The sequence below is a fragment of the Onychomys torridus genome, chromosome 12 (genome assembly GCF_903995425.1).
Source record: "Onychomys torridus chromosome 12, mOncTor1.1, whole genome shotgun sequence".
Classification (NCBI taxonomy): Eukaryota; Metazoa; Chordata; class Mammalia; order Rodentia; family Cricetidae; genus Onychomys; species Onychomys torridus.
Window position 1 is genome coordinate 37,730,717 of NC_050454.1, and position 26,219 is coordinate 37,756,935.

The 26,219-nt window shown below is 37.1% G+C and overlaps 3 protein-coding genes across 4 annotated transcripts; 1 reads left to right on the plus strand and 2 right to left on the minus strand.

The window, feature by feature from the left end:
• Positions 1-4,907: 4,907 nt before the first annotated feature.
• Positions 4,908-8,673, plus strand: LOC118594238 (olfactory receptor 5K3-like). Of its 2 annotated transcripts, XM_036204073.1 has the most exons (2): positions 4,908-5,826; positions 8,654-8,673. In XM_036204073.1, the coding sequence occupies exons 1-2, from the start codon at positions 4,908-4,910 to the stop codon at positions 8,671-8,673; spliced, it is 939 nt and encodes a 312-aa protein (XP_036059966.1). The 2 variants fall into 2 exon arrangements, with proteins under 2 accessions (XP_036059966.1, XP_036059968.1); XM_036204075.1 differs by lacking the exon at positions 8,654-8,673 and having other exon boundaries at positions 4,908-5,834.
• Positions 8,674-15,854: 7,181 nt separating this feature from the next.
• Positions 15,855-16,793, minus strand: LOC118594093 (olfactory receptor 5H8-like). The gene has a single exon (XM_036203889.1). It carries the CDS (start codon positions 16,782-16,784, stop codon positions 15,855-15,857), a length of 930 nt encoding a protein of 309 aa, XP_036059782.1. The 5' UTR covers positions 16,785-16,793.
• A 7,300-nt stretch (positions 16,794-24,093) lies between these two features.
• On the minus strand, positions 24,094-25,032 carry LOC118594166 (olfactory receptor 187-like). Its single transcript, XM_036204010.1, has one exon. It carries the CDS (start codon positions 25,021-25,023, stop codon positions 24,094-24,096), a length of 930 nt encoding a protein of 309 aa, XP_036059903.1. The 5' UTR covers positions 25,024-25,032.
• Between the last annotated feature and the right edge of the window lie 1,187 nt (positions 25,033-26,219).

Below are 26,219 nucleotides of genomic sequence, written 5' to 3' on the forward strand. Positions count from 1 at the left end.
AAAGAGCCACCAAGCAACTAATGACTCACTCCTGACTTACAGTTATTTAATACAGAATTGCAGTTCTGAGAAACATAAAAGCTGTGGCTTATCCATATCTATCTATGTAAGGCCTGCCCTTTTCTTATTAGAAAGTAAGGAGGAGTGGAGGTGGGGGAGGAGGCTGAGGGGAGGTGGTGGGGAGAGATTGGGAGGAAAGGAGGAATGGGAAACTTCAGTCAGGATGTAAAATAAATAAATAAACAAACAAACAAAAAGAAAGAAAAAAGAAACCCATACCTTACTAAGTAGAAAAGATGTTTTTGAGCACACGTGTGCATGTGCTCACAGACACACACACACACACACACACACACACACACACACACACACATGCGGAAAGAAAAATTCAAATACTGGGGCAAGATTTCATGGCATAGTGCATCTTAAGATCAAAGAGTAGCAGGATTGCATGTGTATGATATATGTGTTTGGTGTATATCTACGTAAGTGTATGGGAGTATGTGAACACATACATTCATACATTCACACAGAGGACAGAGGAGCATCTTGGTTGTCCTTGTCTATCACACTCCATCTTATGTGCTCAACAAAAAGTCTTTCATATAACCTGGAGCTGTGCTGAGGTCCAAAAAGATCTAACAAAGCCTCCTGTCTGCATTCCTCACCCAAACACCAGTATTACCTTTTCAATTTGGGTTCTGGAGATTTGAACTCAGATCCTCATACTTGGGCAGCACCCTTGCTGCTGGGCCATATATCCTGTCTAGTGCTAATTATCTTCATAACTTATATTAATTTTATATCCTCCCTTAAAGGAGTAAACTCACTCGCGACTATTTCCTATCTATTTTAGTTGTGTGCACCATCAGGGAGTAGAATTTGAAGTATTCGGTAAATTGCACCCAAACTGGCAAGATAGTTTTCAAGCTTACTTTAGTAAGACCACGTTCTCATTGGGCAGTTTTAATTAATTTCAAAAAGTTCATATTTGTTAGGACTTAAATTCTCTACAGAAAAATACTGATGTCAGTGCTGGGAAATACTCTTAGGATTTGACAGAAAGCTTTAAGTTTGCAGTACAAGGTAGACCGCTGGTATTACCTGTGGGTAGCCTGTGATCTTGCTTTCTCCCATCTCATTAGTTGTGAGATCCAGGTACACACCTATTATTAAGTACTGCCTTGACTGTAAGGCAAATATGCACTTTCAGAAAGTGCTCCTCAGTGAAATCCAGGTAAGAGAACTTTTTACCTTAAATATCTGCATGCCAAATGTTTCCTTTTTTTACTGATTGTTAAATAAATGTTCATTTCTCTCCTAGATTTTGACCCCTCTCTTGAGTATGTAGCCCATCACAAAACTCAAAGATACGTGGAACCAAGTTGAAGTACAATACTGTAATCCACCTCAGCTTATGATGAGAAAGTAGAATCCCAAAATACTTAGCTAAGGTTGCAAATTAATCCCCTAAATAATTCAGGCATATGTTAAAGTACTTTTCCATAATGACTCAGCCATGTCATATAAAATGCTCTTGAGCAAATGAATTTCGTTTGCTTCTCTCAGTGTTTTGGTTACTAGACAACAAAGCCATGTGGGGCAGAGTTACATAAATACATTTTTCAGTGCGTGTGTCCCACTGAATCAGGAAGTATTCAGAGCTAGTAGCAGTCTAAAACGAAACTAAATTTCAATGCAAAATTTTAGAATTTAAAACTTTTATCTTTAAGGTTTAAAAATAAAAGAAATTAATCCATCCTTGAGGCTCTAACCTGCCATGGCACAACTTAGGGGGCATAGTTTCCTAAGGAAGTAGAAAATCAAAACGTTTCTAGTTAATGTTTTTTAGCATTTTAATTTTTTGCTTTAATTTTATGATGACAAATAAGTCACAAGTTTGTTTCCTGTTGTGTTTGCTATTTAAATACAAATCTAAAGGTACAACCAAGACATTTTGCCTCACAGTTATACTCTCCATTGAATACTCCTCCACTTCTGAGCTCTGACTGGACTAGCAAGAGGAAGACTTTCTTAGAAAGCATCAGCAGAAGGCAGGGACATGGGCAGAGGTGTGGGGCATGGGCAGATTCTCATACCTGGCTCCTGAGCCCCAGCCCCTGGACTGAAAGTGAAGGGTGAGACAGTCCTCCCCAGGGAGGGAGAAGGAAGACCCTTATTCTTGCGATCACAGGCAAAAACTTAACTATCATCCTGGTTCTCTGGCTGCGAAGCCTTGCTGACTGCCAGGTGCCCTAGTGCCAAACACATCTGATGCCTGATACTGGCAGGGATCCTGGGCTGCAGAATCTTCATGGATGCCAAGGGTTCTGCCTTGTCAGCAGGTAAAGAACTTTCCACACAGCTGAATCAGGGTTGGCGAGTGGGTGAATAAGAACTTAGGAATTTCTGGTCCCATTTAAAATCTTACTTTTGGTTAGAATAAAATAGGATCACAAACCAGCCAGCCAAGCCAAAGAGATAAAAATAAACAACCTCAGGAAAAAGTGCAGTCATTTCACACACACACACACACACACACACACACACACACACACACACACACACGTGAGTGCATGCGTGCACACACACATGCTGTTTACTGTGCATTTTTTTCCATTTTTATTTTTTAAAATGTATTTTTACTATTATTTAAAAAATAAATTCAACATTCACATTTTTATAAAGAACAAATGCAGTTTCATAAGACTTACCCAGCTAGGGCAGATGAACAATGCTTTTTCTTGGCCCTATTCTAGTCTGACTGCCCAGCCTGATGCTCCAGGTGCCTGGGAAAGCCATAAATCTGTGCAAAAGGTCTGTTCCCAGCTGGGATTCCAAGCACCAGGCTCAGTAAGCTTCGGAGAAAGCACAGGGCAAGACTAGCTCACTGCCAAACTTTTGTTAAATATTCATACCCATCAGTGAGCATGGCTGTCAAAACTCTGAGAATAAGAGTTTGCAGACATTTTGTCCAGGCTGTGCCTGCCATGCAACCACCCACTCCTTTGAAGGTGAGGTTTGGAGATGTCCTGGCTTTCATCTTGCAGAGTTCGGCTTTGTAGTTCATGTTCAGAATGGGGATCTCATTGAGATCACTGATGCTGAGAAGTGGGGTGCTCTGTATGCACAAGACCCCATTCAGGCTGCTACATGTACTATTTTCAATATCTGAGCAAAACCTACTGTGTGTATGTCGCTGCAGAAATGAATCACCCGAGGAGATGGAGCAATCACAGTATGGAAATTGTTAGACCTAATGGCAAACTGCATGGCATCCATGGCATGCCTTCCTCATCACCATCACCTTCTGAGACACTGCAGCTTGGGAGGAGCCCCCACATGTTTATGGCAACCTCAGCACTCCTCCATCAAAGCCTAGCCTTGGCTGTAGCCTTAACCATGTAGCCTTCCTGCCTCCTTCTCACTCTATCTCCTTCAAAAGACAAGGTGTCCTCAGAGGAAAATGATTTTTTTTTAACACACTTACCATAGCTAATTACTTCAAATGTTTTTGAAAAGTATATTAAAGATGCTTTTTCGTGTAGTATTTAAATATCTGTTATAGGTTTCCAAGGTGGTCTTGAACAAGATGGCCTTATAGTTCCAAAACTTTTATATTTCATTCTATTTTGTATTCTAGCTGTTTTGTACCTCTTTGCATACAAGGTGAACTTTGTGCTTTGCAGGCAGCATAAGACTTGGCTCAGGTTTTAGAGAATCAAGTTTAAAATTTTTAAGATAATGTTTTTCATAGGATAGTGACATCAAGATTTACTTTGTAGATACTTCCTCACAATAGCACCTATGCAAAAACAAAGAAGTGATAAAAAATGCTTTAGGATACTGAAAGAAAAATCACCCCTCCCAGGTCATCAGGTTGAAGTCAGGAATGTAAAGAATTGTATCTCTCTTCAAAATGTTTGATAACATGTTTTACAGAAGTAGAACACACCTAAGCTCAAAAGGCTTCCAGTATAGTAATACAAATAGAAATACAAATAGAAAAATAAAGCAATGTAGATTATGTTCAAGAATGTGAGCTTTGTCAATGCGGTAATCTCTGCTCTTTAGGGAACTGAAGCAGGAGGATTAAAGATTGAAAGTTTATCTGAGCTTCAGAGAGGGTTCAGGGAAAGAAGGGATAGCAATGAGGTTGTCCCAAAATTCAAAGTTCTCTTTTTAAAAGTAAAGGACTCGGAAGAGCAGTTCAGTGGTAGACAAGTCAGGCACAACTGTAGACGACATCACATGCAAACTAGCTTTACAAAGCAGGGAGAGGTACTAAATATTTCAAAACCTCAATGGGAATAATAGCGTAAACACACTCAGTGTTTAGAGAAAAGTGTCATTTCTTTAACTTTTGGGTAATTTTATTTAAAGATAACTAAACATTCATTAGTCCTTCATAATCTTTGTGCAATTTATAAAAATAAATTTAATATATTGATAATATGTTATCAAAAAACATTTTTCTTCCTGATGGATACATTTAAAAGTTTCAGTTAAATAAAAACACATTTATAATTTTATTCTAAATTTATTTCAATGATCTTTAACACACCTAGCATCAAAAGTATTTTGGAACAATAAGTCAAATATGTGTGCCCTAAATTTTTATGATATACTTATATATGCATAAAGAAAAACCTTTTCAAATTTAAAAATGTTTGAGTTTGCAATAATAAAAGTATACCTAAAATTGTGAGTTAAATTTGGAGATGATGCATGCCAACACTGCAGAGGATAAAATACTCTCAAGAAGCATAGTTTGCTGCATTCCAGAGGCAGTACCAGGTGCACAAGGAAGAAATTTCACTTTTATAAAAAGAAAACATAAGGAAAATTATATTCTCAGCATCACATTTTTATATCTTTGTAATTACAGTGGCAACAGACAAGGTGAGATGGCTGAGAACAACTACTCTGTTGCAAATGAGTTCATCCTGGTGGGATTCTCAGATCACCCCAACCTGAAGATCCTCCTGTTCCTGGTGTTCTCTGCCATCTATCTGATCACCATGGTGGGAAATCTCGGGCTGGTGGCCTTGATCTACATGGAACGCCGTCTTCACACACCCATGTACATCTTCCTGGGCAACTTGGCTCTCATGGATTCCTGCTGCTCTTGTGCCATCACTCCCAAGATGCTACAGAATTTCTTTTCCATGGACAGAAAGATTTCTCTCTATGAATGCATGGTACAGTTCTATTTTCTCTGTCTTGCTGAAACTACAGACTGCTTCCTTCTGGCAGCAATGGCCTATGACCGCTATGTGGCCATATGCAACCCACTGCAGTACCACACCATGATGTCCAAGAAGCTCTGCCTTCAGATGACCACAGGAGCCTACATAGCAGGAAACCTGCATCCTATGATTGAAGTGGGGCTTTTGTTGAGGTTAACTTTCTGCAGGTCTAATGTAATCAAGCACTTCTTTTGTGATGTCCTTCCATTATACAGAATCTCCTGTATTGATCCACATATCAATGAGCTGATATTATTTATTTTGGCAGGGTCAATTCAAATCTTTACTATTACCATAGTTCTAGTGTCTTATCTTTACATCCTTGTCACTATATTCACAATGAAATCTAATGACGGTAGAGGCAAAGCCTTATCAACTTGTGCATCCCACTTTCTGTCTGTGTCAATATTCTATGGGTCTCTTCTCTTCATGTATGCTCAACCCCATTCAGTCAATGAAGGAGATAAAGACATGCCTGTTGCTATTTTTTACACCCTAGTAATTCCTTTATTAAACCCTTTTATTTACAGTCTGAGAAATAAGGAAGTAATAAATGTGATGAAACGAACCATGAAAAAGAGATGAAAACAAGGACTATCTTTTTGGACAATTGATTTAAAGTTGAAAATGCCCTTTTCTAAAAGCATACACAAGAGAAACTTGTCAAATGTAAAAAGAGTTAATCAATTTATAAAAGCCTAAGGACATTTGAATAAATTAATTCATAATAAGTAAATTCTGTTAAAATCTGCTTGAAATTCTTAGGAATAAGTTCTAGACCTGGTGAAGTATTGAAATCTAGCCATAGTTTTCAATATATACCTAACATATATCTAATGAATTTTGGAATACAGTTGTTATTAGCAATGATAGAATACATTTACTATCATTGGCATGTTTTCCAATTTAAGATCTTAAAATTTCAAGAAAAAAAACTTATATTTATAATCTTATCATGAGCAACTCCAACAGTGGAAGAAAATCTTCATGGCTCAACTTGACTTTCAATTTGACATTTGCTCTTTCAAGAGATTGTATTTCAATATGTACTCATTCAAAATATTTATTCTCTAATAAGAATATTTTCATATTGAATATTAGTCATTTTTACTCTCACATTTTCTGAACCATGGTATACATGTAAGTTTTATCAGTTTGTGCTTCAAAATGATTCAATTACAGTGGCATTTCTATGTGTTTTGATTTTCTTCATTTGATTATTTTCCATCATATATGATACTGCAACTCCCAAATACATCCATTAAGTCATCCATTATTTTCTCCTCCATGATATAATTTTTGTCTATTCGTTGTTATGAATCATAACATCTTCACAAATTCAAATGAAAGTAATTGATATGTTCATAATTTTAAAAACATTTAGATGTCATTAAAGCCTGATAGAGCAGAAAACTCTAAATATATAAACAAAATCAGCTATTCACCAGAAAAGAAAAAGAATTGAACAAACTGTACTGCTGACTTACTAAGCTTTTGATATTTGTCTCTTACTGACTAACTAAGCATCTAAAAGTTGGAATCAATAGTGCCTTTTCTCTAGATGCTTGAAAGCTGAGGAAATAGAGATTATCTTTAAATGCTTCGGCCCTCTACAAAGAACTACAAGAAAATAAGGAATGTTGAGAACAGAAGAGATAATCTTCTCCACAGAAGAAGATATCAGTTGGTTACCAAGAACCAAATGGTCAGCTCTAAAAAAAAATTATATGTATACACACACACACACACACACACACACACACACACACAGACAGAGAGAGAGAGAGAGAGAGAGAGAGAGAGAGAGAGAGAGAGAGAGACTAAGAAGGTTATATTATATACTTAAGACTATATAGTCACAGTTTTCACACATGTATGTAGATACAGGTGATAAATCAATCAATAGATTGAGCAATTCATTGATGGATGATAGATGATAAGTGGGTGGATGGATAGGTGATAAATAGATTAGATAGATAGGTAGATAGATAGGTAGATAGATAGATAGATAGATAGATAGATAGATAGATAGAGAAAGAGAGAGAGAAAGATAGTAGATAGACAGATGATACATAGATAGATGATAGATAGATAGATAGATAGATAGATAGATAGATAGAATGATAGATGGATAGATGGATAGCAAATAATGTGACAACTATTAATGAAAAAAGAGGATCTGAAGTTGAAAGATAGCAGTCTGAGGTACACTGGAGGGTTTGGATGGAGGAAAGTAAATGGAAAATGATGCAACAATATAATCTCTATTTTAATGGGACTTGGTTATTAAGTAACATGAGACACAAAATGCACGTTTGAGTCAGTCTTTGAGGAAGTAAATGCACCACTGGAAATGGGGTCTGTGGGCGAGCACTGGGACAGATGCAGTGGGACTCTGCTTAGAAGACAGTCTTCCTTATGAAGTTGGAAGACATGTTTCCTTTTAGCAATTGCTCTTTATTGTGGTTCTCATCTCTGTGAAGACAGTCTAGAATTTCCCTTATGCTGTCCCTCATTGAATCACAGAGTAAATTTTCTTTTATATTTTCCATCTATTTTTATAGTGATAAATTATTTCTTCCTCCTTTTCCCTTGCTTCTTACTTTTCTCCTCCCCTCCCTCCCCTCTCTTCCTGTTGCTTCTCTCCCCTCCCCCTCCTTCATCCCTTCCCTGCCCTCTTCTCATGCCTTTTCCCTGCTTCCATCTCCTCCCCCTCTCCTCTTCCCCCTTCTCCTCTTCCCCTCTCTCCCTTCTTCCCTCCTTCCCCTTCTCCTTTCTCTTTAAATATTTAAATATCTACTTACCCAATGAGGAAATCTTTGCAGGTATAAAATACATACAACATATCTAGAAAAACAGAGTATATCAAGTTTTTTTTCCAACTTTTGGAATAAATTGGTTCTATTAATATATATGAGCATCATTACCATTTTGAAAATGATCACTATAAATTCCTGGAAATTAACACATTTTCACAGTTTACATAATAGATATTATTCCTCAGCTAGTGGGAAATCAACTGGAGTGCTCCAAGCTGTTACTGAGTCACTCTGCTATTATCTCAATAGTTTCTGACACACTTTGAGCTCTCAGTCATGAGAACCTGGTTCTCAGGCTTTATGACTCCTGCCCAAGAACAAGAACTAGATACTTCCAAAAGAGCTTGCCCAAGTGACATTTTATTTTACTAGTTTTCATTCTACATTTTATGTGCTTATTTGAAAAAAAAAAAAACCTGAATAAAAACACTCAATTCAGGACAGTGGAATGGTTCATCTGGTAAGGGTGCATGCCTTTACTGAATGACTTATGGAGGCCCATTTGGCAGAATGAAAGAACTGACTACCACAGGTCTTTTGTCCTATACACACACTCAAACCATGGCATGCATATGCATTCACATGCACACAGCATATATAAGTAGGAACATGATAAAACATGTAAGCTCAGTCTTTTTCTCTCTTCTATATTATCCCAATGGCCATATTCTATTTTTGTTAAAATTTACAACATAACGTTGAACTCTTTCCATATATGTACATAGGAATAAGCATTGAAGCATTTGCCTATACACTTTATCTGCTACATCTCTACAGATGCTTTTATTATCACAGGTTTGAATTATTATGAAGCTACTTATTTTTTTTATAAGTGACAGTGTCAGGTTTTCCCTCTCAAACAAAACTGAAAATCTTGTGATAGGTGAGTTAACCTTTGTATGAATTTTGTGATTGGTAGCTTTGGTCTGACCTCAAATATTATTTCATACAAAATTTAACAAATGTATTTTATAGTTACTATTATCTTGTTGAATACAGTCTTTTACTTGCTCTTTATAAAAGTTCTGGTTACTCTGTTTTCATTGTGCCTTTTATGTTAAGACCTTGAATATATGCTGAATTTCTCTTATCTGCATTGTCAACTTTTTTTGTTTGTATTAAGTAACATTATTTTGCAAGTACGAATATTTATGCAATAGAAGCTCATTCACCTCTCACTTTCTATTCTGTTCTATTTAATTTCATTAGTTTTATTCTGATTCATGGCATGAGGTTTACAGAGGTGTAACAGAACATAGTAAACATCTTCCCCTTCCTTGCCCTTCCCCAAAATAATCACTGTGTAAAAATCCTACAAGCCTAGTTCTAGACCTGTGGGCATGAACCCTCCTCGAGTGTTAACCCCCTTTCCTGATAATTCCCTTCTTCCCTTTGCCATCACTCTCCCTCCTCCCCACTATCTGCAAATCCATGAGCCTAGTTCCAGGACTATGGCCTAAGAATCCCCCTTGTTACTAAGGCACCCCTGCTGGGTAAGTAGCTTCTTCTTGCCTTTCCTATACATCTTCCCATCTCCTCCAATTCCACCCTGACTGTAGCAATCTCTACACGCACAGGTTTAGCTTCAGAGAGGTGGGCTTCAAACATGATCTCTTCAAAAGCTGTCTTTGACTATCAAGTCGCTCCTTTTCTCTACTGCCTTCTCCATGCCCAATGCCATCTCTGCATCTACAGGCCTGGCTCCAGGCAATGGTTTGAGAGACACCTTTTCCTGGTCCAACTAAATTGCTTGTCTACCAGCCTTACTTTCCCCAGTTCAGGCCATGCAATTCATGAACTTGCCCAATGTAGGGAGGCCAGATTATCACATTAGACACACAACCAAAGAAGGAAGTTTTGCAAAATCAAAAACAACATGAGTGGCCAAGACAACATTCCTCTTGTTGAACCCATTAATCTTATAGAAGTATTCTTTAATGAGAACTACCTATGAGCACCAAGAAATAGAATAATCATAAATTTTTATCAAAGATTTAGATAATTTAAAAAGGCACAAACAAACATTTCACTGAACTCCAAGAGGAGAACAATAAATGCTTGAGTAGTGACCCCCCCCAAAAATGAAAATATACAGCTGAATGAAATGAAGAAGATAATTCTTTGAATACTGATATTTTATTGAATACTGAATTCAATTAAAAGAGAGGAATGTTGAAGAAGACTCAAGGTTAAATGAAGATGAAATTGAAAAACTCAAAATCCCAATAAGATAACTTGGAGGACACACAGACAATAACTGCCAGAAGCCCAATTAGACTGCTCATGGACCTTCTCCACTCTTTCTGTTACTCCAAACCCAATCCTCAGGGTTTCCCCGAGTGCTACAACACAACACCAGCTGCAGATTCCCTTCCTCCCGGTCCATACCTCCTGTGGATCCTAAAGATCATCCCCACTTGCATTCCCACGTCTCTTCATCATTGTGTCCCAGCCCCCAACTCAGGCAGATGTCCCTTGGTCAGTCACAGACCATGTCTGCCAGATGACCAGGTATGCTGACAGCAGACCTTCTCTACTCTCTGTTCCACCAGACCCAGTTTACCCCATAGGGCAGGGGTAGAATTCATTCACAACAGTGGATGTTGTCCTGGGGTCATGTGTCAACAAGCAAGACAAGACAGGCTTGGTTCATATACAGCCTTGTATGAGTAAATGTATGATTCTGAGAAAGAAAAGTGGGTCAGCATCCCACATCACCATTCTAGTGGATTTCAAAGTGAGACACCCTTGCAAAAAGAAAATGTTAATTGTCCTTATTTTTCGTTGCCTTACCAAGAAGGAAATATTTGTGTGTTTGTGTTCATATCTGTGTTTTATTTTGGGTGGTGAGCTTATACATGTGTGTATATGCTATGGAAGTCAATTGTCTTCTTCAAGCACTTCTTCAAACTTCTTTTTGTGTCATTATCTTTCACTGAACCTGGAGCTCACAGACTGGTTACACTAGCTAGATAGAAAGCCCAGGATTCTTCTAGAGCTTCCTCTTCAACATTGCTATTAATTACAGGCCTCCATTCCATACATCTTTTTATTTAATTCTAGTTAGTTAGTTAGTTAGTTAGTTAGATAGTTAATTAGTTAGTTAGTTAGTTAGTTAGGCTTTTTCCAGGCAGAGTTTCTCTGTAACAGCTATGGCTGTCCTGGAACCTGAACTGTAGCCCAGGCTAGTCTTGAACTCACAGAGATCAGCCTACCTCTGCCTCCAAAGTGCTGGGATTGAAATTATGCACCACCCTGCCACACCCATACATCTTTTTCAATGGCTGTTGGGAATCTCAACTCAGATCTTCATACTTCTTTTCCAAGAAATTTTCCACTTGTACCATCTCCACAAGCATTGTATAGTTCAACAAAAGCTTTATTGATTCTTTGATAATCCTATTCAACTCATTTTGATCACATTCATCACAGCTCTACCCCACCTTCTTCCCATATCTACTCCCTTGCCCTACTCCTTCCCACTTTATTCCTCCCCCTTTCCATTTTTTTTAAAGAAGAGGCAATATCATAGTAGATTCCTGGACCTTTGATTCTAAAACCCAAAAGTGCCTACACAGATGTTCTACAGAATCTAGAAGACCACAGATGCCAGCCCAGACTACTGTACCCAGCAAAACTCTCTATCAACATAGATGGAGAAAACAAGATATGCTATGATGCAAATTTAAGCAGTATTTATCTAAAAAAAACCAAAAAAACAACAAAAAAAAATCCCTAAGAGGTGCTAGAAGGAAAACTCCAACCCAACAAAGTTAATTTATAGTTATGAAAACACAGGAAATAAATAATCTCACACCAGAAAAGTCAAAAGACGCAAAGCACACACATACACATCACTACTACCACCACCACCACCACCATCACTACCACCATCACCAACCAAATAACAGGGATCAGCAATCATTGGTGACTGATATTTCTCAATATCAATGGATTCACCTCCATAATAAAAAAGACACAGACTAGAAGAATGAATACTAAAACAGGATTCATTCTTTTGCTGCATATAGGAAACACACTTCAACATCAAGGATATAGACACTGCCTCAGGGTAAAATATTGAAAAAAGATACTGCAAGGAAGTGGACATATCAAGTAAGTTGATGGAGCCATTATAATATCTGACAAGATAGACTGCAAACCAAAATTACTCAAAAGAGTTGGGGAAGGGCACTACATATTCATCAAAGAAAAAAAAATCCACCAAGATGACATTTCAATTCTTAACATCTATGCTCTAAACCAAAGGGCATGCACCTTTGTAAAACAAGCACAACAGCTTAAACCCCATATTGACCTCACACACTGATAGTGGGAAACTTCAGTGTTCCACTCTTACTAATGGATAGGTCATCCAGACAAAAACTAAACACAGAGATTCTGGAGCTAACTGATGTTATAAACCAAATGAATCTAACAGACATTTACAGAATATTCAACCCAAATACAAAAGACTATACATTCTCAGCACCTCAGGGAACTTTCTCCAAAATTGACCACATATTCTATAATCAAGCTACAATCCACGACCCAGAGAGGTTAGGTAAAGAGGAGCTTTAGGAGGACCTCCTTTGGAATGGGAAATAGAATAATTTTGTATGTGTTCTGGGGGCCAGTGGGGGCTGGAGTGGGAGGGATTAGGTAGGGGTTGAGGCTGGGAGTACAGAGAAAGACCACTGAAATTGGGAAGAACTGAGGGGTGAAAACTCAGTACAGAGGAAACTTCCTGGAATCTATGAGGGTGACCTTGGTAAGGACTCTCAGTAATGAAGGATAAGGAGTCTGAGCTGGTCATCTTTTGTAGCCAAGCAAGGCTTCCAGTGGTGATACTAGGTTGTCATTACCACTGTATTATATGCACACATGTAAAAAGTATGTGAATATGCTCATGCAAATTTGTAATTTATTTGTGATGTAAGTATAACCCTGTACATGTTTATAGACATATTATTTTCCATCAACCTGGCTTTGTAAGCCACAGTCTGCAATCAAGGTCATCCCAAACATAAAGCAAACATTCTTTTGTTGTTTATTTTTGAGATTGTGATTTAATTAAATTTCTTCCTTCCCTTTCCTCTATCCAAATCCTCCCATATTCCCCTCCTATTCTCCTTAAAATTCATGGCCTCTTTTTTCATCAATCATTGTTGTATACATACATGTATTTGTATATACATATATTCCCCCAATATAACTTGGTGAGTCTGTGTAACATTACTTGCATGTATGTTTTCAGGGCTGGCCATTTAGCACTAGATATCCAATTTGTGTGTTCTTCCCTGGGAAAGACCACTTCTGCTCCTGGCTTTACTCATCTAGGGTTGAGGTCTCACGGACTTTTCCTATCCAGTTTGGCATGTTCACTGGTGTTCTCCTTGTTTAGTGCACTTTGGGGCAGTCATGTTGGTGAGTCTTTATAGGTATAGTTTCTGGTGTGGCTAAAAGATACAGCCTCACAGCAGATACCCTGATCTTCTGGCTTTTGCAAACTTTCAATGTCCTCTTCTGTAGTATCTCATAAGCCTTAGATACTGGAGTGTTTTGTAGATATATCCATTTGGACTGGGCTCCAGAATTCTGCATTTGGATTGGTTATGGTTTTCTATAGTTATCTTTGTCTGTTAAAAAGAGAAGTTTCCATGATGAGGGGTGAAGAGTACACACATCTATGTGCATGAGGAAAAAGAAGTATAGATGATTGCTAGGGGTTGTGTTGGTTTAGAAATTAGTGGTTGTAGATTCTCCCCCAGTAATCATGACTTTACTATCAGTGAGCACTTAACTAGGTTTTCAGTATCAGGCATAGTTTTATTGAGCAGGTATTAGGTCGAACTGGAGAGTTATTGGTTACCATCAAGGTATTTGTGCCATCACTGAACTCTTAGCATTATCATGCCATGCTGGTTATTGATGTGGTTCATAGTCATCATAGCTAAATAAGACTGCTGGTTGCTCCCCTCCTTTGAAAGCTTTTATGGCATCTTCTGGTACCATAAAAACTAGTCCTTGGGGAAAAGGTCTTCAGGTCAGTTTCATCTCGGGTATCTTGGGCCATGTTTTGGAAGTGTACAGTATCTACAGCATGACTGATTTACCTTCTATTTCTCATGGTTAATCAAGGGCAGCAGCAATGGCTATATGTTTTAGGAGTCTTTAGTTCTGGCCAAAAACTTAGGAAAGGGGTTCTCAAGTCTGGATTTGGGGTTTTTGTTAGGTGTTCTTTGGCTCTTAGAAGGAACACCATCACTCAGATGAGAAACGTTCATTAAAACACACACACTCTCTCTCTCTCTCTCATCTCCCCTTTTCTATTTCCCTGTCAGATCACTTATATCTTTCAATTCCCCTTGCCTTCTTTCCACCCTCTGTATTCACTTCCCTTCCCCTCCTGAAGAAGTCTCTCATATTTGCACTTCCCTGATTAATTGTAATTCTCATTTTGTTCCTTTTCCCATCTGTTCCAAAAAGCCACCTGAAACTGTGAATATTCACAGTATTTTGCAACTATTTGGTCTTAGGTAATGTTCATTTAAAGCATCTTTTCCTCAACTATACACTCTAGTGACTCTTAGACAACCTGATTTTAAACTAAATAACTTCAAAATTATAAAACATAGGCTATTGAGACCTTTCCTTGATCTATTATTTACATTTCCTCAATAAAACTCCCCAACTAGTTCTTTCATGAAAACTTTTATTTTTCTTATTGGATGAAGCATTTTGGATGGTGATAAAATGCAGAGAACCAGAGAGCCTCAGAGGCAGCCTAGATAGTGATTGAAAGTGTACAGCACTCTGAGCACAGAATGACATTTGACAGTCTACCCACTGTCATAAATATTGCTTTTGGACTCCAATGTTCCTTTCCTTTTCTGTGGAACTGCAAGTTCAATTGCTATAAGAAATAAAAGTCATCATTCCCAACAGAATTTAATTAAAAACCTTTTCAAATGTCTGGCGATATTCCCAAAGTTTGTGTCTACATAGCAGTTCCTCATCACATGTAACTGTCCTATGAGTCTCCATCAATCAATAGCACCATATCTGTGTCCTCTTCATAAGACCTACACTGCTACAACAGCTAATGTATTTATGGTATCATAATGAATAAAAAACAAACTTTCTATTACAATGTTTTAATTTAATTTCTGTTGTATTTATTTTATTATGCAGGAACATCTTATGAAAAGTCTTTATATGATTTTAAATTGATTTCAAATATTTTTATGGAAATTGGTACGTAGATGAGAATGTATTCTAAGTGCTAGCTCCGGGGAACAGGGGTGTGCTCAGTGGGTAGGATCATTTCCTGCACAAGATGAGAAACTGTGTCTGCATCCCCACAACATAGCACACAAATGTCAGCAAGAGAGAGCTGCGGACTTCAGTGGTGAGAACATCATGGCCCCACGTATGCCTGTAACATCAGTGGTGAGGGATGTTACAAGGAGGACTGCTGGGGTGAGCAGGATGCAAACATAGCTATAAGGAAAGCTGTTTTTCTCTTTCAAGGAAGTCAAGCTATAGGCTGGTGAACTCCTTTGGCCTTCCCATATGTGTGCACAGTCAAATGTAATTATGCACACAAATGTGCACACACCATACACATATACCCCATACATTTATATACACACAAACCAGCAACAAGGACATTCTAGGGTAGATAAGTGAAAAATATTTTAGACAGTAAACAAAATTTAGATACACAAAGCCTGCATGATTTTGTGGTGTTTTAATAAAAATACAACTGATAATAATCTGAGACCTAAGCATTTCTCTTTATTAATTTCACAAGTGAATTTTTTACTTGCTTATTTCTCAAACTGTAGATAATTGGATTTAGCGCAGGAATTACAACAGTGTAAAATACAGAGTCCATCATATCTTGATCATCTACTTGTGGAGACGCAGGACGCACATACATGAAGAGAAGAGAACCATAGTATAAAGACACAGATAAGAGGTGAGCTCCACAGGTGGAGAAGGCTTTCTTTATGCCTTTGATAGATTTCTGATTTAAGATTGAAAACAGAACAAATGTGTAAGAGACAAGAATGGTCAAAATACTAAATACCTGAATTGAGCCAGAGAAAATAAAAAGCATTAGATAATTGAGAGAAGGGTCAGTACAGGAAATCTTTAACAGTGGCATAACGTCACAGTAAAAGTGATGTATTATGTTGGACTTACAGAAAGTTAGTCTGAATAAAAAGCCTTCATGAAGCAAAACATGAATAAATCCACCCACAAAGGACAATATTAGCAGACGTACACAGAGTCTGTTTGTCATGATCACTGGGTAGAGTAAAGGTTTGCATATGGCAATGTAGCGATCATAGGCCATTGCTGCCAAGAGAAAACATTCTGTGGTTGCACTGATTCCAAATGAAAAAAACTGTATCATGCATTCAGAGAGAGAGATCAGTTTACTCTTGGCAAAAAAGTCTAGTAGCATCTTTGGTGTGACTGTGGATGATAACCAAGTATCCACAAAGGCTAAACTCCCTAGAAATAGGTACATGGGGATGTGAAGACCAGGGTCATTCCAGATGAGAGTGATCAGACCAAGATTCCCCACAACAGTGATGAGATAGATCACCAAGAACAGAAGGAACAGGGGGATTTTCCACTGTGGCAGATGAGTGAGTCCTGTGAGAACAAATTGTGTCCACAGTGTTGCATTCTCTGTTCCCATGTCCTCACTGGATATCCCTGAAATGAAAGGCAATGAATGTCACACAGTATTCACTTGAGGTTGTAAGGTGAATTTCTGGGTGTTAGAACTTAAATGCAGCCATATACTTATAAGAATGCCCTTTTACTGTATCTAATGTTATCATGATAGATGGAAACTATTCTTGATATTAAGGCATGATGCAAGTCCATTATTAAAATTTTAAATGTCAGTGTACCAGCAGATTAATGAAAACCAGATGTTTTCCAACATTCATAAAATGTGGAGAAATCTCATTTGTTTTGGTAGAAACTTTTGTATTTAAGTCGTAGATTATGAGTAAGAGAAAAGATGTTTTGTGCACCTGCATAACATCTTAGTTTGAAATGAATGGTCTCAACCAATTGGGATATAGTGGCTAACTTGCAGGTGAAAGTCATCAATAGGTAGTAGCTGGCAAAATGCTTCAAAATTAATAACTTCTAAAGTTATTATACAGTAGCAGAAAGAAATAGGTTTCAGTGGTGGGGGCCTGGAAGCAATAGTATTAGAAAGCCCTTGTTGTATTCAGAAACTTTCAAAGCAGATTATATGCCAAAATTTTCTGAGGACATTTGTGTGAAATATAACTGTAGAAACTGTTGCATTAGTATAAACAAGGGTCTAATAGGCTACCTTTTAAAAACATCCCCAAATGACTTTAAATTATGTAAAATCAAATGTAAATGTGGTAGGAAGCTGAGGGTAATTAGAGAATAGAATGGTAAATCACAAAGAATTCAAAATAAAGACCTATTACTAAGTAGTGAGGTATGACATGCCAACTAGATAGTCAACCAAAAAGGAAACATAAAAACCTTTTTGAGAACTTTGCATGGGGTCTTTTAAACCTGAGCTTGAGAAATTAGATACAATAGTCTGTTATTTTTATCACGAGTGGGAGAGCTGGTCTACCTACCAAAGCTTAATCATAATGTGTGCCTTGTTCCCTTCCTTCCTTCATGTGCAGTGAACTACTCTACTGTCAACCAGAATTTCTATATTAAAGACAATTTCATTCCCAAAGAAATATTTCTTGATACAACTATGAGCCTATGTCACACCAGTGAAAATATACAAATATACTTTGGGCAGAACATAACCAGACAGTTTAAGGTTGTGATCACTAAGAAAATAAAGGTAATAGAAGCAAAACAGGGAAGCACAACTGACTAGATCCCTGTATGCTGAAAATTAAGAAGTTTTAACGGCTTTGGTGAAAACAGCTTCCTGTACACAATAGAGCCAGTGTAGGAAAACAGAAGAAATAAGGGGAAATAGGCAGCTACATGGTACAGGAATGTTGTAAATCGTCTGATATGTGGAGGACAATCAGCATTTATCAAGCATCCATAGGCTGCTAAAACCTATTACCTGTAGAGAGCTTCTCAACAGAGGATAAACAAGTGGAGATTAAAAGGGAAGGAGTGGGCATTACGGTGAGGAAAATCACAAGAAAGAGAAGTACAAAAGCATGCATATATAAAAGGAGGACTAATGGAGTTACCCTACAGTAGGGAGGGCACAAAACCCCAACCAGACTCCTCATGCTAGCAAACAAAAACTGCAGCAACATGAAGGGGTTACCTCATTTTTGAGTTGTTTGCTAGGAAGGTTACATAGACCCCCAAACAACACAGCCTAGGCCCATCACTTTTGGGGCCCTCCAGAACTTGACAGCAAGCACATACTTAAGTCACAGACCATGGAGAAATAGATTAAAATGCCAGCTTCATGAGATCTTGCAAGTCATTAGGGCAAGATTAAAACATTTTAAAAGCCACCATTAAAGAGGACAATTCTAGATATTTTGCTTACTCATATTTAGTAATAATGTTAAAAATGCAGGTCATTCCTTGTTTTCATTTGTATCCAACTGTGTAGGAAACCAAAGACAATTATAAAATTTTAACGGAATAAAAAGTATTCTTGAACAACTATGAAAAGCATGATAGATACTATTGAACTCATTTCTCACTTACACATATCTTGAAAGAAACCGCTGAGATACTTAAAATGTGTTGAGCTAAGTCAGAAAAGATCACAACAGCGTAGGCACAAGAAGACAGTAATATGGGTAGCAATTCTTCTCACAGTGATTCATATTGGAAATTTAATTGTTCAAGCACCAAATCTATTATGTATATGAACTCTACCCTTCAACACTAGAATCAGATTATACCCCTGCAAAGTTTTTCTAGAAGAGGATCATTTAAAGAACTGAAATTCCCATTTGGGCTAAAGGTTCTCTGGAGAACTAGATAAGGATGCTCTACTGGGCACCATAGATTTGGAACCCTATGAAATGCCCAAATTAGTCCCACAGAGTATCATACACTTAAACATCATGAATTTCCAATGCCGGAGGAGGTTTGAATATTAGCTATTGAAAATATATTTTAGAGACCTCCGAGTTTTTTCTCAGGGGCCCAGGCTGGTAAAAGTGAGTCTCTCTGACTTCCCTCTCCATGTTCCTCCCCAGCGAACAAATCTAGCCTGGATCCCACATCCAGTGCCCCAGCTTAGTCTGGCCACTCCCACCTGCACCCCATAGGGTCTGGTCTGGAGTGGTCACTACTCGCAGGTCCTTTCTTTTCTGTACCCAACTTATCCACCCAGCCATACATCCCATAACCTTCTCCAGTGTCTAGCCTGGACCCAATATATCTATTACAACCTATAGGTCACTTCTCTGTATCGAACCACTCCATCCAACCATATCCAATACCTTTCTCCAGTGTCTATTCCAGACCCACTATATCTGCCTCCACCCACAGGTCCCTTTTTAATGTAAGCATTTAGTGCTATAAACCTGCCTCTTAGGATCACCATCTTTGTGTCCCAAATGTTTAAGTATGTAGTATCTTCATTTTCACTCAATTCTAAAAGGTTTTAATATCTTTCTTGATTTCTCTCTTTACCCATTTTTTTCATTCAATAGTGAGTTGTTCAGGTTCCATGATTTTGCATACTTTTTATTGTTGTTGATATCCAGCTTTAATCCATGTTGGTCACATAGGATGTAAGGTGTTATTTCAGTTTTCTTATTTATGTTGAGACTTACATTCTCTCCAAATTTGTGGTCTATTTCATATAAAGTTCCATGAGCTGCTTAGGAGATACTGTATCCTTTCATGTTTGGGTAAAATGTTCTGTAGCTATTTGCCAAGTCCATTTAATTTATGACATTATTTAAATCCAGAATTGCTCTGTCTAATTTTTGTCTGGATATCCAGTCTATTGGCTTGAGTACTGAGTGGGGGTACTGAAGTCTCACACTATCACTGTGTGAGGATCAGTATGTAATTTTAGTTGTATTTATGTTTCTTTATTTGTGTGCCCTGGTATTTGGTGCATAAATGTTTAGGATTGCAATATCCTCACATTGGATTTTTCTTTTGTTGAGTAGGTAATATCCTTCGTCATATCTTATGATTAGTTTTGGTTTAAAAATATGTTTTATCAGATATTAAAATTTCTATACCTGCTTGTTACTTGGGTTCATTTCTTGGAATACTTTTTTAATCCTTTTACCCTGAGATAATATCTGTCTATGATGAAGATGTTTTTCTTGGATGCTGTAGAAATATATATATTCTTGGACATTCTTAACCTCTTCAGACTGAAGTTTTCCTTGTAGTGCATTTTGTAGAACTTGATTGGAAGCTAGAAATTGCCTAAATTTGGTTTTTATCTTTTTCTATGGATTATGATTTATAGTTTTGCTGGGTAGAGTAGTGTGGGTGGGCAGCCATGTTCTCTCAGAGTTTATACAACATCCATACAGGCCCTTTTGGCTTTTGGAGTCTCCATTGAGAAGTCAGGTACTATTCTTATACCCTGCCTTTATGTGTGACTTAGTCTTTTTCCCTTGCAGCCTTCAATATCTTTTCTTTATACCATACATGTAGTGTTTTGATTATTAGGTATCGTGGGAAGTTCTTTTCTGGTCCTGTCTAGTTGATATTCTGTCTGCTTCTTATACCTAGCTAGGCACCTCCTTCTTCAAGTTAGGGAAATTTTCTTCTACAATTTAATTAAAATTATTTTCTGTGCCTTTGATTTGGGTTTCATTTCCTGCTTCTGTCCCTATTCTTAATTGCAGCTTTGGTCTTTTCAGAGTGCCCCAGATTTCCTGGAATTTGGGGCCCAGATTGTTTTTTTGTTTGTTTGTTTTGTTGTTTTTATTTAACATTTTCTTTGACGGAACTATTCATTTTTTTTTCTACCTTGTCTTCAATACCTCTGGTTTGCTGCTCCATGTTGTATAATCTATTGGTGAGGTTTACCTCTGAAGTTTCTATTTGACTTCCTAAATTTTTCATTACTGGTTTAATTCAGTTTGGATTTTGTTTAGTGATTCTATTTGTACTTTCCTATCTTGAACTCTTTTCATTGTTGCACTCAACTGTTTCCTTTTGTCTTCAGGGTCTTCATTAAGGGATGTATTCATATCCTTATTAAGGACCTTGACTTTATTTTGAAAATTTTCAGCCCTATTGCCTTTCTCAGGGCTTACTGTAGAAATAATAGGGTTATAGATTCTGGTGGTGGCATATTGTCTTATCTGTTCACATCTGTGTTTTTATTCTGGGATCTGAGCAACTGACAGGATGTTTGGGGCATTTCTTTGTGTTGATATCTGGTTTTGTCTTTGTTGGGTGGGTGTTCTGATCTTTGGTTGCTGTTGCCCTTCATGTGCCCTAGGCATTGCCCCTTCTAGAGAGTGTTTCTGCAGGTCAGTGAGTAGTGTAAAAGAGTAGAGAAGGCTAAGAAGAAAAGCTAAGAGGCTCTGTGGCAGAGCTAGGGGAAATTGGTTCTGTACCAAAACATGGAGTCCTTAGGAAGTGGGAGTATGGTGAGAACAGGTAATTTTCTGTGTCCACATGACTGAGGCCTAAGGTAACTAGTAAAACATCATTTCTAGATGTATCTGTCAAGGGATTTCTTTGTTCAAGGTGTTGCCCATTTGAATAGTTTGAATAAATAGGTTATTTGACCTTCTCTAAATGCATGGGGGCATCATTATATCACCCGAGTGCCTCAGTAAAAGGAAACACAGAAGGATTGAGTTCATTTTCCACCCATTTTAGCTATTGACATTCTCCTACCACTGGTACACATTAATTCCTTGCCTTCAGATTCAGACTAGATAACACTATTGGTTATCAGACCATCTGAACTTTGAAATAAGCATGGACTTCCTTTTTATCTAGGAAGTAGAGAGCAAATATGGAACTTGTAAGTTCATACTCATATGATGTTCATATTCAAATTCATAACCATTATAAATGCAACATTCATGTTATATTTGATAAAAATATTCTCTTGATAAAAAGGGAAATATAATATTTTGCAATAATATAATTGCAAGTTACTGCCTTCAAATAAGTCTTACACAAAACAAACATTAACAAAGAAGTAAAAATAACATTCTTCAAGCAAATGGATGGTTTTTTTGTTTTGTTTTTTTTGTTTTTTGTTTTTTGTTTTTGGTTTTGGTTTTGGTTTTGGTTTTTTGAGACAGGGTTTTTCTGTGTAGTTTTGGTGCCTGTCCTGGATCTCACTCTGTTGACGAGGCTGGCCTTAAACTCAGAGATCCACCTAGCTCTGCCTCCCGAGTGCTGGGATTAAAGGTATGCACCACCACTGCCCAGCTGCAAATGGAGTCTTATACATGAACTTGGAAAACTATAGACCCAAATTGACTTATCTTACTAAATAATATTTTTGTAATTAATATAAGTTCCTTGTACTAACTATACTTAAACAATGCCACAGGATTTTCACTGTCAGCATCATACCTACAGAAAGTTAACAAATGCCTACTACACTTCAAATATGTTGAAATTGATGCTACATTAAATACTGATCTATCTTACCAAGCACGGTGAAAGTAAAAGCAGATGGCATAGATCTTAATATTATCTTACTCAAATTTAAGTAATTAATGTAAATGTATAGAAACTTTCCTTTGATGGACACATACTTATTTTATATAGAATTTTTACAATACATTATTTTATATAAAATTTTTACAAAACAACAATTTTTATGTATGATCCCAAATCAACTTTATTAACATTACAGAATTAGAAAACTCTCAATGTATAGCAAGTTAGGTTGTGTTTTTACAAGCTTTCTTGGTGGCTTTTAATTCCAACTAAACATTTAAAGCCTGTTTTAAAAGAGTCAATCAACAAGTAAAATAAATCAACTCTACTCTTTAAAGAATTCTTGACATATTCCTGAAAACATGTTCAACAACATTCTACCTTAGCAAGGACACAACCCAAACTGATTGTTATCCCTGTGTGTCTTAGCTGGTTTTCTGTTCCAGTGATAAAACTCATGACTAAAAGAATCTTATAGAGCAAAGGATTTATTTCAACTTGTAGATCTCAGTTTATCATTGAGTGAAGCAGAAGCAGGTACTGAAGCCAAGACCATGGAGGCATACTGTAACAGCCCTGCTTTCCATAGCATCTCAGCTTACTTTCTTACATAACCCTTAACCACCTAGGTAAGGGTATCACTGTCCATATGAGTTGGACCTTCCCATATCAGTCATTCATCAAGAAACTGTCCCCACAGGCACACCCACAGGCCCATCAGATACAGGAAATTCAGTAACTGAGCCTTCTTCTTTTCAGGTGGCTCTGATATGTATTGGCAAAAACTAACCAGCTCACAGTGATTGTTGATTTATACCTAAATCATAATAGTTGTTAATTCTTTCATAAGGAGCAAGATAATTTTGTCAATAATCTAAAAAGTAGAATGCCGGTAAATACATGCATAATTGCACACAAAAAAAGAAAAATAATGAATCCTTTTAAATATCCAGGTTAATAAATTAGTAACATATTAGTAGTAAACAAGATTCCTACTATGTTGCTAACATTATAAATTTGTGGTCATACGCTAGACACTTCTGTCTGACATTGAAATACAAAACTATATTTCAACACAGATAAATGTGATATGAGCTTCTAAGCTGAAAAAAGCCATCACACTGAAGTCTTTGCTATTCTCTATAGTGGTTGTAGTCATAACGAAGAACATGAAAAACAGTTTGATGTGCTGCTGCATTTATTTTATCATAATATAATGTCTTTGTATACACACATAGAAATATTTGAAAGAAGTAGGAATTTACATATTAACTTGTTAAAATTGCTAGGACAGGCGTGATTGGAACATACTTTAGATCATAAACAAGATACAACCATACTAACCCAACGCAAGTTTGTGATATTTTAACAAAGAGATGGCAGATAGCAACATGAGACTAAACGTTTCTCTTTAAGAGTTTTGCCAGTGAGTCTGTGATTTGCTTGTTTCTCAGACTGTAGATAACTGGATTCATCACAGGGATTATGACAGTGTAGAATACAGAGTCCATCATGTCCTCATCCTGCACTTTTTGAGATCCAGGAAGCAGATACATGAAGAGAAGAGAGCCGTAGTATAAAGACACAGACAAGAGGTGGGCCCCACAGGTGGAAAAGGCTTTCTTTACGCTTCTGCGAGATTTCTTTTTTAAGACCGTACATAGAACTAATGTGTAGGAGCCTAGAATAGTTGAAATAGTGAATACTTGGATTGAGCCAGAGAAAATAAAAATGATGAGGTAATTAAGAGAAGGGTCAGTACAGGAAATCTTTAACAGTGGCATAACATCACAGTAGAAGTGATGTATTACATTGGAATTGCAGAAGGTTAATCTGAATAACATGCCTTCATGAATTGAAGCATGAAGAATTCCAGTTATAAAGGTCAAGACTAGGAGACGTACACACAGTCTGTTTGTCATGATTACTGGGTAGAGTAAAGGCTTGCATATGGCTGCATAGCGATCATAGGCCATCGCGGCCAAGAGAAAACATTCCATGGTTGCACACATTACAAATGAAAAAAACTGTATCATGCATTCAGAGAGAGAGATCAGTTTACTCTTAGCTATGAAAGTGAGAAGCATCTTTGGTGTGACTGTGGATGATAACCACGTATCCACAAAGGCTAAACTCCCTAGAAATAGGTACATGGGGATGTGAAGGCCAGGGTCATTCCAGATGAGGGTGATCAGACCAAGGTTCCCCACCAGGGTGATGAGATAGATCACCGAGAACAGCAGGAGCAGGGGGATTTTCCACTGTGGCTGGTGACTGAGTCCCGTGAGAACAAATTGTGACAGCAGTGTTGCATTCTCTGTTCCCATGTCCTCAACTAGAAGTCCCTGAAAGGAAAGGCAGCACATTTCAGAAGGTATTTACTATGGACTTGAAAAGTAAAATTTTGGTAATGGATTTGAAATACAGCCATATATTTATCAGAATGACCTTTGAATTTTCTTCAGTTTGGATATAATAAATGTAAACTATTCTTGAAATTTAAGAAATAATTTGAATTCGTTAGTATAACTTTAACATGTGAACATTTTAATCTAATTTCATAGATTGAACAATAGCACAATACCTTCTATATATTCATGAAATATGTGAAAAAATCCATTGATTTGGTAGGAAAATTCAGTATCAGCATCATAGACTCACTGTTGTTACAAAGATGTTTAAAGCACCTGAATTATAAAGTGAACTGAATTGTATGGTTTCAGTCAGCTGGAATATACTTCCTTGATGCAATGAAAATATAATAGATAATGCCAGGAAGAAATATCTCAAAATTAATTGTAATTAATTATATAGTAGCAACAAAATGGGGTTCTGGAAGCAGAAACTAGATAGAACAATATTAGAAAACTCTTATTCTATACAGAAGCTCCCAAAGCAGATTTTAATCAGAGTTGTCTGGGAACATTTGTGCAAAAGTAGATTGAAGGAACTGTGGAAATTTAATAAATAATAAAATAGAATACAGTTCAGGAAAAGCATGCCTCCCTTTATGGCCCTTTGAAGGCTGACTTTGCACTGGATTGGCCATATTTGCTGGCTTATTGTCTCAAAAAATGACGAGGCTGTCCTACCCAGCTAGACTACAAGCGTATAGGTGGGTGGGATAGTCAGAAGTCATATTGCCCCTGTTGCAAGATCCTCTTAAGCAAATTAGATTTTCAGAGTAAACTGTGTTAGTTCCAAAGGAAAAATAAAAACTAAATTGAGAAATGTAACTACAGGTATTGGTTCGGTAATTTATAAGTAATTATCTACCTTTTAAATTTCTCCAGATGATTTTTAAATGCATTTGAAGTTGACTGGTGTGTGTAAAGGGACATTGGAAGCTATTATGAGGACAAAGAGATAAATTGGAAATGAGTCATGATATAAAGGCTGTACTATGTATTATTTTAGTACATAAACCGGATGTTTAATAAAATAGGAATAAGATACTTAGAGTAACTGTATAGAATGTCTTTTGGAATTTAGCTTGAGAATTTAGGTGCACTACTCTGTTGTT

Bases quoted from the DNA above. Each gene is read 5' to 3' on its own strand.
- LOC118594238 (XM_036204073.1), top strand. From the start codon at position 4,908: ATGGCTGAGAACAACTACTCTGTTGCAAATGAGTTCATCCTGGTGGGA. The intron at 5,827-8,653 runs AGAGATGAAAAC...TGCATTCACATG, and splicing joins GATGAAACGAACCATGAAAA to CACACAGCATATATAAGTAG.
- LOC118594093 (XM_036203889.1), bottom strand. From the start codon at position 16,784: ATGGGAACAGAGAATGCAACACTGTGGACACAATTTGTTCTCACAGGA.
- LOC118594166 (XM_036204010.1), bottom strand. From the start codon at position 25,023: ATGGGAACAGAGAATGCAACACTGCTGTCACAATTTGTTCTCACGGGA.